The 12,495-nt window shown below is 32.5% G+C and overlaps 1 protein-coding gene across 1 annotated transcript; it reads left to right on the top strand.

The window, feature by feature from the left end:
• The first annotated feature begins 1,365 nt into the window (after positions 1 to 1,365).
• Positions 1,366 to 11,037, top strand: LOC130450875 (sex-determining region Y protein-like). The gene is made up of 3 exons (XM_056789575.1): positions 1,366 to 1,490; positions 3,357 to 3,600; positions 9,444 to 11,037. Exons 1-3 carry the CDS (start codon positions 1,407 to 1,409, stop codon positions 9,779 to 9,781), a joined length of 666 nt encoding a protein of 221 aa, XP_056645553.1. The 5' UTR covers positions 1,366 to 1,406; the 3' UTR covers positions 9,782 to 11,037.
• Positions 11,038 to 12,495: the final 1,458 nt, after the last annotated feature.

Here is a 12,495-nt window from a genome sequence, read left to right on the forward strand (position 1 = left end):
CCAAAAAATCGAAGTGATTAAACCACATTGCCAAGCGTATAATTGCTTATCTATACGTCGCGTCGTAACTATGATCAATTCGTAATTTCGATTGAGTAATTTTGTCATGAATTATATAATCGAATTGAAATAGAAACGGCAAGAAGAGTAAGATGACCTAATGAAAAAAAAATGAAGGGTGGAGTACTCAAATTTCTGATAACTGTTTTAATATAAATTTCAATTATTTTATTGAAAAAACTATTCTTCCGAAATTGGACTGTTATCTCTCAATCTTCGATTCACTTGAGATATTCTAATATCACTGAATATCATAAATAACCGTTGGGTCTCTGAGCACTTTGTTTTTTTTTATCCAAGCAGGTCGCTAGCCTCACTTGGAACCCTCCTCTTTTACCCGCGCTTGGGACCGGCTATGAAACCACTGAGCTACTCAGTCCACCCAGCGATATCACAGGCAGAGTAATAAGAAGATGTGAACTAGCGATCTACGATCAGAGTGTGGAACAAGTGATGTCTTTCAAATATCTAGGGACAAACTTGCGTAAGGCCGGTCATGACATATGCAATAGAAACTAGAGCGGAGAACAAACACAACCACTAAACGGCTCCTAAGAACAACAGAAATGCGGACTCTGAGATCAATAACAGGACATCCTTTACTCGATCGGAAGAAAAATGAAGAAATAAGGGACATGTGCGATATTCAGGATGTAGTAAGATGGGCAAGGAGGCGCAGAAGAGAATGGAGAGACCATGTTGACAGAATGCCAAATGAACGGTTAGCAAAAATTGCAAAGGAAAAGAAACCAGACACAACTTGACCTCCTGGACGACCACCTATAAGGTGGTATGAAAGCTGGTCCTCAGCATCCCAACTACTCCTGGCAAACCCTTGATGAAAATACAGGACCTAATCCTAACACGTAAGAAGAAGAAGAAGAAGAAGAAGAAGAAGTTTTTAATAGACTCAAAAATTTATTGTAGTCACAACGAGCTTAATGAACATTGTAAATTTTGTCTGAATTCATATTTTCAGTTCCATTTAATTTTTTGTTTGAAATCGAGATGAGAAATTTCAGTAGAACTGCTTTATCGCACGCACAAATTTTATTTAGCTCAATTTTAATTTCTTAGAACAAATTAACTCATAGAATCACAAAAATCAATTTAATCCATCGGCCTATATAAACAGGTTACATAATAATTATTGTAAATAAGTTCGGAACATAACCATACTATATGCACAATTCAATCTCTAACAAAAGCATTTTTTCAGTATGACAATAGATATTGGACAATACGTCATTGTCAATTGCACAAAGAGATTAAAATCAGTGTTTACACAGCGTTAAACGCAGGCAGCGTCCATTCGATCAATTTGTATCTCGACGCAGTCTATTTTCATGGCGCCTCAAAGTGAACATATTAAAAGGCCAATGAATGCGTTCATGGTATGGTCTAAGATGCGAAGGAAAAGGATTTCCCAAGTAAGTACTTTCTGATTCACTTAATACTTTATTTAATTTCAAAAATTATTTTGCTATATAGTAATGATATTATTTTATATATGTATATATATATATATATATAAAACTTTTTACATTTTTTTATCCGTAATAAGGTTCTGTTAATGACCACTGTTAATAAACACGATATTAAAAGAAATTAATTTTTTTAATAATTTTCAAATCATATTATACTGATAATTTGTATATCCATATATATTTTTTTTCCTTTTCTTATTTCTCAGACCTTTTGAGATATTAATGCATCTAAATGTTCTTGATTTTAGGTCTCTTTTGTTTCAAAATTTTTTTTATAGTTTTTAAAAAAAAGATAAATTTTGACGTTTCGACTTTTGTTTAAGTCTTTATCAAAATATGATATTGACACTGACAATTTGCTTATTTGTATTGATCTATAGACCACCTTCATCATCAAAATAAGTTTCCACATCTGAAATATTTGAAATTTATTAGAATTTACGTTCTTGTGAATGTAAACCATTTCTAAAAATTCTCTTTTTCGTGTATTAGATTCCGTTCCAAGAATTTTTGGATCTTTATAATTGAATTTATGTTTTTTTTTTGATATTTCATTGCAGTTCTATTTTTTTATTGTATTGATGACCTCTTAGTCTATTTTCTAAATACTGAGATGTTTGCCCTATGTAGACAGCGTCACAATTAGTACAAAGCACTTGATATATAATATTACTTCTTTTGTTTTTTGGTGTTTTAGATTTCAATTCAAAGTCCTTGTACAATACGATAAAAAAATAGAAAAAATATATTATATATACACAAGGTGTTTCTAAATTTATGTGACAAAATTCATAGCCCCCTCAAAAGGTGGTAACAAAAAATGAGTGCTTATTTTTTCCAGTAAAGCTGGAAACTTAAAATTCTCTCATTTTCTTCCTCTTGTTAATGACATGGGACCATAGATACTTCTTCAAAATTCTATTATACGGGGGTAAAATTAGCAACATTACTTTATTTCATATCAAACATTTTTCTTAAAATTAATTCTTATAAAATAAAATTATAACTTTAGTGATCACTAGTAATTTCATGAAAAAAATAAAAATTCAATTTTAATCACAACCTTTTAAGGAGTGGGCTTAGGAAATTTTGTTATAGGAAAGACCAATCTAAATTTAATACGAACAATGAATTTTGTCGTATGAATTTAGATAAGAAAGATAAGAAAAACTGAAATATATCTAGGGGTACTTTCGACTACAGAGGTGAACTAATTTCACCCAATCAACCGATCCTTTTTTACTCCTTTTGCCTTTTCACATGCTTCTATGTACCTTCAACGTCTACAAAGTTACGTCTACGTCATTATAATGCCATAATCCAACTGTTTCTTTTCTATATTTTACTGATTATTAGTCATTTTCGTTTCTGGTTCGGCTCCATTTTTCTAAAACTTCTCATTTCAATATTCTGTTACATAATTGATTGTAGGGGTAATTATTACACAATACATTATTCTTCATTTTAATATCTACTAGTCACCTCATCCGTTACCAATTTTGTAAAAATATATCAGTATGAAAGTGATAATATATTACAAAAACCTTCTGTCCCCTCCAATAATAGTCAATGATCAAATTTGCATCTTCTTTTCTAGCAGAAATTTTATAGGTAATCTTCGGAACAATTCAATCTATTCAATTAGTCCAAATTTAATTTTAAGAGATAGACTGTCACCATAAACATATGATACTTAGTTTCAGACAGCAAGTATATTACACCCCTAGTGAATACGTCTTTATCGTTAATATCTGTATTATTATGTACACATACCCTTTAAACTTCAAGTTATTGTTCTTATTATTCCAGGAAAATCCACGATTACATAATTCCGAAATCTCAAAACTTTTGGGAGCTGAGTGGAAGCAGCTTTCCGAATATGATAAAAGACCTTTTATAGATGAAGCAAAACGTCTTAGGACTCAGCATATGCTAGAGCACCCTAATTATAAGTATAGGCCTCGTAGAAAATCCAAGATTATGCTAAAAAATTCAATTCCTAATCATCAAGAACAACAATTTATTGAGAAGAAAAATATTTATGGACAAAATGGTGAGAATTTTTTGAAACATGATTCCATATTTTTTGCACTTTTATACATTTTGACTAAGGACCCAGTGCGTTGTCTTATTGATGAATCACATTTTTATTTATCCGAACCTTTTCTTAAACATATTCATCTACCATCCAATGAACCAATTATATATTGTCAAACTCATTAATATTAATAATTACTATAACGAATTTGACAGAAGCTAGTATTTTTGGCCTTAAGTTGTACATTTTTTTTGAAATTTTATTATTTTATTACCAATAACAAGAATATTCATCTCATTCTAAGTATAAGTTAATATTTTCTCTATCATCGGTAACGTCTAATAAGGTTTACATGCAGGGATAACCTCTAATACCTTAAATACCTTAGGTCAACTCTATTGGCCACACTTTCTTTGGTCGTTTTTTGTACCTAGTGGCTTTGGATGAGTTCATAAGGTTTTGTTGTCATTCTATCTTCATTGGTACATCCAGATCTATTGGACTTGTGTACTTCCATACATACCATGGTCGATATATTTTGGACTCAGCTATTTTGATCTGTTGTACAGCCTCATCTCTTTAGGTTTGATGATCGTTTTGTGAATTAGGACTTCGTTTTCCAAGGAGACTTTGGATGTTCTCTCCATCCGCCAATGCAACTCTTCTATTTTTGTGTCAACTTTTTTTACTGATAAGTTACTAATAATTGGGTCTTTTATCCAAGCGGACTACGTATTCGACACTGACTTCTTTATTGCGATTATTGAATGTGTGCTGGGGTTATTGACCAAAGAACCAATTGTACAAATAAGAGAATATATCATTTAAATCATGGGAAATTTCTGAAACCAACCGTGATATTACGACATACTATTTAATATTCACTATTACCTCTACACCAACACTCACAATTACACACCCGTTTCAATAACCAATTTATCGTCTTTAGAGATCAAAGGTAAATGTTCACTTTATCGAATCGGTCTTTGAAGACGATAACTCAGATATCAAAACGCCCATCTGAAAATATCATTGTGAACGTTATGTAGTGGTGGTAGTAAGCAGTGTGCTCAGTAGATTCCATTATGTGAAGACTACAAGGTGTGTTCTTCCCGAGGGCTCATTTTCGACTCGTTTTGCGAATCTCTAAAGAGTCAATAAGAATTCGCTCCCAGATTGGCGCGTCGTTTTGGGAGCGAATTCTAATTTGCTACTTTCCAGCTGGTTCGCTATAGCACACTTTGTAGTCTTTACGTCATGGTAGATTCCATATAGTTTAAATATATTAAATTGAAAAAATTGTCACATTTTGAATTGATATTTCATACCACTTACTTTTAAATCAACAAATTCTTCTGTCAGTGCTATCAAAATATCGATTTTTAAATACGGACCTGTATCCCACATTAAAAAGAACCACTGGATAAGATATAACACGATAACATTTCCTATGACGATTAAAAATTACCTATTATGATGATCAGCAATCTTTTATTGCTACATCTTATCTAAACTATGTACTATGGTTTGAAATATGCAAAATGTGATAACAAAATACAAAACGCAAACAAATAAATGATTATAATGTCAATAAAAAGATCTATTAAATATACTAAAATTATTTATAACTATTTAAATTGGCGTCTGGGACTGCTAATACCAATGTATTTTTTTTTTTTTTCGAACTAGCTTCTGACACAATAGAGTCACAATGGTTGAATTTATTAGAATATTACTGAAACAAAGTCGCACTCTCGGCTTGAGAGACTATAGAGCATTTCTTACCGTTAGCAATCAGTGGATATCAACAAAAATCTTAATTTTCATGAAAAATAAAACAAGAAAAAACCTCAACAATTTCATTTATTTAATAATTTTGTCCTCATTATTTCTTAACAATTATCATAATAATTGGCGTATGAATTGAAAATGACCATAAATGATTGATGTCCATTGAAGCCATTGTCATTTTATGTTGATATAATGTCTATGGAAATGAAATTTAAATATCTGGACACGGGGACGTGGAGACGGAAGTAAGAAACCAAGCTACAAGAGCCTCAAGAGCAGCAGCATACCTAAATGACACAATCTGGCGAAATAAATACATTCGAACTGAAGCAAAAGCCCGCATTTACAAGACCGCAATCAGACCTATATTATCCTATGCACCAGAGACCCGACCTGAGACCTCTAAAACGAAACGGATATTGGAGACTACAGAAATGAAAATAGTTCGAAGAATAGCGGGAAGAACACTAATGGATAGAGAAAGGAGTGAAAACATAAGACGAACATGCGGAATAGATAATATCAATGACTGGGTACTGGATAGAAAGATAAAATGGAATGAGCACATTGACCGCATGACGGAAGAACGAATTGTGAAAATATCAAGGGACAAATCACCAGCAGGACAAAGAAGCATTGGAAGACCTAGGAAAAGATGGAGTGACAACCTCCCAGGTGACTGAGCAGAGGCAATGACGTGAAGAAAAACAGGCAATGATGCCTATACACAACAGGAAGAAGAAGATAATGTTTATTGACGTCGATTCACGTTTTGGTTAATTTGATTAATTTTTTCTTAATAATGCTCATAATTTATTTCGTTCCGACAGCTATACAGGAATTAAATGCTCGCTACATGCTTCCTGCAAGGAGATATCACTGCTACAGACGAGCGAACAAAACACTAGTTTCACGTTATAAAAAAATTAAGTTTCTGAGCAATCATAGAATCAATTAAGATGCTTTAGTTAACAATCAAAATCAAATAATAATTAGTGACATCCAGAAGTACGTAAATTATTTTACATTCATCCTGTATAAAACATATTATTACCGTGTTTTCAACACATATACGAGGCATATCAATTAAATAACGAGAATTTATTCCCTTCGCGTGTACTCGCAGCTCTGAGATGTTACACGATTGTTCAACGTATAGAAGAAATTTGAACTCTTTCGCTATTATGATTCATGCTACAAAAATTTCTAAGTGGAACTTCTGTACATTGCGTTTAAGTAAAATTAGTGCCGCTAAAAGTGAACAAATGTCGGTGAAAAATAACCAGAGAGCTGATACACAGTGCGCACTGCAGAAAATGTTGAGCGTTGACGAGTGTTAGTCCGTTCAGCTCTGTGCCCGAATTATACGTGTGAGGCCAAAGCACGGGTGGATTCCTCACCTCGAGAGCGCGCTAGCGCATCTGTCGATAAGAATTTAGTAACTTTGGCCTAGTAGACACATTGCAATGCCACAACACCCTCCGTATAGTCCAGATCTGGCTGCGACAAACTTCTGGCCAATCCCTAAAATGGAAGTGTCAATGGAAGGGATACGGTATGGATCGATTGAGTCCATTACCAGCAGAAGATGGTGATTTCAAAGACGTTAACATCGGCAGGCTTCCGGGCTTGCTACCAAAAGTGGAAGGAACGGTGAAATTATGCGTGGTTACCCTCCAGTGGTTAACCTATCTTAAATTAAATGTACAAATTTTTGTAAATACGACGTTTATAACCAAATTTTCTTTATTCAATTGCCACGCCTTGTACCTATACTGCAGCTAAAAATTTGTACAATGAATTATTTTACTCGTGTACAATGTACTTTAAAATGGGTATCAGCTGATTTTGACAAATGCTCCTTTATGTAATCTAGAAAACAGCTGATCTACGTCGTGGGGTACACAATTAATTTTTTAATTTTGTAACAGTATTAGCAGTCCTTGATTTTTTCTGATAGTTCGATTGCTTTCCATTGTCTGGTGTTAAAAAACTCAATAGATACTTTTTAGAATTGTTTCAGTGAAACTAAAATAAGTATTTTAGCTCTTTTGTTGGTTAATCTGTAAGTAATCTTTCAAACAAATTACAAAATTTAGAACACTTGTATTCATTATAGGAGTTTTATAAGCATAAATTCTCACTGTTGGGTTCAAGTTTATCAAACACGACTAGGTTATGAAGTAATAACCTAGTGGCAGCTGAAAAGTAGGAGGACAAACTTTTCGTTTTAAACTATATTTAACGTTTGCCTACACTAAGCCTAAAACTGTGTCTAATTAGGTCTAAAATCGAATAAATAAGTTCACAAACCGCACAAAAATTTACGGCAAACGCATGCGTTTACTCCACGGTGGGTATGTTTATGGGAATCAGCTGATTTTGACAATTTGTCAGATTGGTCAAGTGTACATCTCCTTTTTCACTCATATGTCAATGTCAAAAGTCCCAATATGGTCTTGTTTAGTGTGTTGTACAGTTTCGTTGATTCATTCTCTTTATTGGGAATGTTTTCATTGAAATAATTTATTCGAGACTATAAAACATTATTTTGAAGAAAATTAATAATTAAAAATCAGTTATATAAGTATAATGTCGATCTGTATTTAAAACACTGAAATTGTTTTCAATATCAATCAAAAAAACTCTAAAGTAGGTATATAATTTTATAAAACTCTCCAATTCTCCGATTTCCAATTTAAAACGACTCGTATAGTATCAGCATTATTTATATATAAGAAAAAGGTCCCAATTTTATCAAATTTCACTTCCTTTATAATCAGTTAGAGAAAATACGAGTATGGTCTCAGAAGTACTTGGCCACAAATATAACGTAATCTCCATTTAGCTCCATACACTTTTCCTAGTGATGTTCAATAAGTTCGATACCCTGTTTATAATATTAATCGTCAAGCTCCTAAAACTAGCTATTTAATGGCGACATCAACTCTTCATTGCTGGAAAATAGCCATTTTTTCAATTCTGGGAACAGAAAATATTCCGAGGGGGCTAAATTCAAACTTTAATTCATCAATTTTGGCCAATGCAATAACGGATATGTGAGCTGGTGCATTCTCTTGATGAAACAACACTGAATTCTTAGCAAAATGCGGCCGTTTTGCTTGATTTCTTCGTTCAAACGTTGAAATAAGTTTGCATAATTCTGGAACGCTCTGTGCCTTCTTTAGAGCCTGTTCTTCCTTTTCAGTCCATTGTTTTGATTGTTTTTTTGTTTCGGGTGTGACGTGATGGACCCACGTATCATCTATGGTTATGACATTGTCCAATACTCTATGGAAATATCTTCATGACGCTGTTTTGATCCGCACTTTTTGAAATGTCTACTATGTCTGCTAGCTCGCGCACTTACACTCGACGATCATCCACTACTGTTTTGTGGATTTTCTCGTCGTTACCTCTTTTGGTCAACCACTGCGATGCTGATCTGTGCCTAGTTTGAACTCTACTCCCCAATATTTTATTATTAATAACGAAGGAGCAGTCTCACCCAGATTAGAATCTAGTTCCGCTTTTATATTGGTTGGGCTAAGGCCTTTCAAATAAAAGTATTATATCACATAACGATAATCCATTTTTTCGATGAAATTCACTGAAAACGTTCTCTATTGATGGCTGTCGAACAAATACTAAACAACGTGGCATCTTCAAACTTGTCACTAGGTTGTGTACTTTTTAATACAGTAGTATTTCTCAAGCAACCACCGCCACCTCTAGGTCAGGCCAAGTACTTATGGGACCGTCCTCGTAGAATAGATAGTACATTAGATATTATATCAACGTCTCCTTGTTTTATGTACAGATGACGCAGAATATTACCAAATTTTAATTTGAAGAAAAGAAGGAAAGTATTTAAAATTCATTTTTACCTGAGAGAAAAATAAGTATTTCTTCACAAATATATAGAAAAAAATATAATTTTTTCTATATTCTTGTACATATCTGTGCAAATATGTAGGCACTATTCAAATATTATTCGTACCATTATCATTATTCGCATTTTTTCCTAATATTTTCGATTATTTGATTAGAAATATTGCTATTTTCAGAAAATCCGTATGCGCTGCCTACTTATCCTCCTGTACCTCAGCAGAACGGAGCACACCAACCCTACACGCTATCGTTTACTCTGCCATCTTCAGAAAGGATATCTTCAACCTATCAAGATTCCATTAGAATATCGGAGACTCGTTTGCAAGTACCCGAAGAATTCCCATCATTCGAAAACAACAGTAATCATCCAAGAGAATATCTTCCACCATTACTGCCTTATTCCACACTACAGAGCAATCTACATCATAGTCCCATATTAAGAGCTGCTTCCGTATATGGTTACCACGATTTATCTTCTAGTAACACGTTACCGTTATATTTTCCACATATTTGAAAATTGCCGCTATTAAATTTTCATATTTATCATGGATTTCATATTTTCTTTTGAAAAAAAATAACACGAGAAATGATTCGACCAATAAAATTGGATGCCAAACAAGTTCTTGTATATGTTAATTACTGGCAACAATTTGGGGGAAAAATTAATCTAATTTCTTTCTTAGATAGAAAATGTAAGATAATTGCACTATTATTCACTTTTAACAGAATAAATGATTATTAAGAGTTGTAATACTAACTCTCAGTTGAATAGAAAAGTCATTGATAATTAGTATTTTTAAAGTGTATAAATAGTATTTTATCTACGACTGTTGTATAATATACCCATTACACTCTAGACCTTAATAATAGCCATTAATCACTGCTGTCACAGGCTTCCTTGATTTTGCTATATTATATTATTTGGTTACAAAAAATCGGTTCTTATAGATTAAGCATGTAAAACATTACTAAATATTTTCAATATTGTTCTGTACAGATGAAAAGTTAAATAAGTAAATTTTCCTAAACCAGATTCCGGGACCTCCATTTTGAGGGTATAGAACATTAACACTGAGCTGTCAGCTGTCAGATTCATGTGTTTGACGTATATCTGTTTCTCAACGTTCCATGGTGTGTGAAACAATTTATGAATTGAAACAGCTTTTGAAACAAAATAAATTTGTCTGAAAACTATCAACACTATTGTGTGTTTAGATTTTTGAGTGTTTTAATGTTTTATGTAAAATTATGTTTGAAAACCAACTAAAGATGGATATAGGAAATGAAAGTGAATTTTTTTCAACACCACCAGATATTAAAGAAGCTGCATGATCAAATTTATTGCTGGAAAAGTAAAGGAAAGTATTAAAATTTTGAACTGGCAACAGAGATTATTAATAACTATAGATAAATACCATCGTATTGTAAAATTAGATACCCAGTATTTGTCAAACTAATACATAGATTTTTGTTTGAATTATCTTGGATATATTATTATTACAATTTTCTAAAACTATGTACTGTCTTTGAAAGAACAGTAATATATTTTATGGAAAATTTCTTAGTATATAATAATAGTATTTCTAATAGTGTAACAAAATTTTCCAACAAAAAAACTTCAACAACAATATTTAATAGTCGTAGATAAAGTATAGTTTCGTATATAATGAGTTATTATTCACTCGATCATTTATGCTTCACCTCGTGAATAATAACCTCTATCATACACTCGTGAATAATTTACTAGTAATAAAGATTTGATAAACAGTATATCTTCCTTTATTTCGAAAATAATTCCAACCCACGTTTCTCTAATTCTTCCAATGAAGACTATTTTTGTTTCATATTGTCTGCCCGACTCATAAACTCCAGGCAATCCCCACACATTTTCTGTATCATTCAGGTCAGGAGAATATGGTAAAACCAAAATATTGCCATTATAAGTACGAGTCCATTCTTTTCATTTGAAATTAGCCCAAATAAATTAAAAATATTTGGAAACGCATTTTGAAGAAAGAAATCTCACCGTATCATATGATATCGCTACCCACAACTTCATTGTAATAGCAAATCAAGTTATCAAGGTACTGTTCGACGAAGAAGAAGACAATGATTCGTTGTTATATTTTTATATTATATTTTTGAAGCAGGAAACTTGAAGCGACTACCAACGAATTATATACAACTAGTAGTATAACTATCGATATTGTTTGATGGTAATATGTTCAGAAAGTACTTTTGGTTGAATAAAGCACAATTTGAATATTTATTAAATTTAGTTAAAATAACAATTCTAAAAATGGAACCAAAACTCTAAAAGAAAAAAAATCATCCACATTAGGGTAAGTTTTTATAGCTAAACAGCTTTACAAAAATAGTGGATTTTTTATAAGAAATCTTTAAGATAGTTGAAAATGATTCAGTTGAACTATCTCTGTGGACGTGATAAATCAATCAAATTATTCTATATTTGGCTTTCAGGGGGATTAGTGATTCGGTGCTGAAATGACGTTGTGTTCGAAAGAGAGCTTGTTTATATGGAATATCATGTTCATTATCGATGTCATTCATCTCGTATTCCCAGTTTCGTATGTTTTCTAAGAAACAACATTTGTGCAAAACGATGATACCGCGTCAGCTGACTCTTGGCTACTTTTAAAAGCTTGTAGTTGAAATTGCCTGTTTCCATTTCATTCACCCAAAAATTGGATAAAACTTTTTTTCCTCTTGGCATTCATTCGTATTTGTTTGTTATACCTCTCTCCAAGTATTATTCCTCAACGTTTCATCTTTGTATGAGCCCAAATGTGAATTGGATAGCTCAGGATGTTGTCTACGTTTTAATTTTTCCTTAATATAACTAGTTAAGGTCGGAGAGGTTTCCTGTCTCCGGTCTCTGTCTCCTGCAATGGTCGCCCACGATAATTGACTCAGCCTAAAGATAAGTTGGAGTTTCCTAACTGTAACACCTGTTCAATTCTTGCAATTCTTACATTTCTGACCATATCATCCATTCCAATATTGTTGAATACTATTTTCGGTTTAATGACCCGTCAAAACAGCTGGAAAACAAATATACATAAAATTTTCAGAACATTAAACGAAAATAATGTCACACCAAATAAAACTATTTTATGTCACCTATATTCCATCCAAGCAGATTAAACAGAAAACTCTCCCTTACTATCAATTAAATAACGTTAATAGAATTCAAAGACTCACCCTCTT

This window comes from Diorhabda sublineata, chromosome X, assembly GCF_026230105.1.
Source record: "Diorhabda sublineata isolate icDioSubl1.1 chromosome X, icDioSubl1.1, whole genome shotgun sequence".
Classification (NCBI taxonomy): Eukaryota; Metazoa; Arthropoda; class Insecta; order Coleoptera; family Chrysomelidae; genus Diorhabda; species Diorhabda sublineata.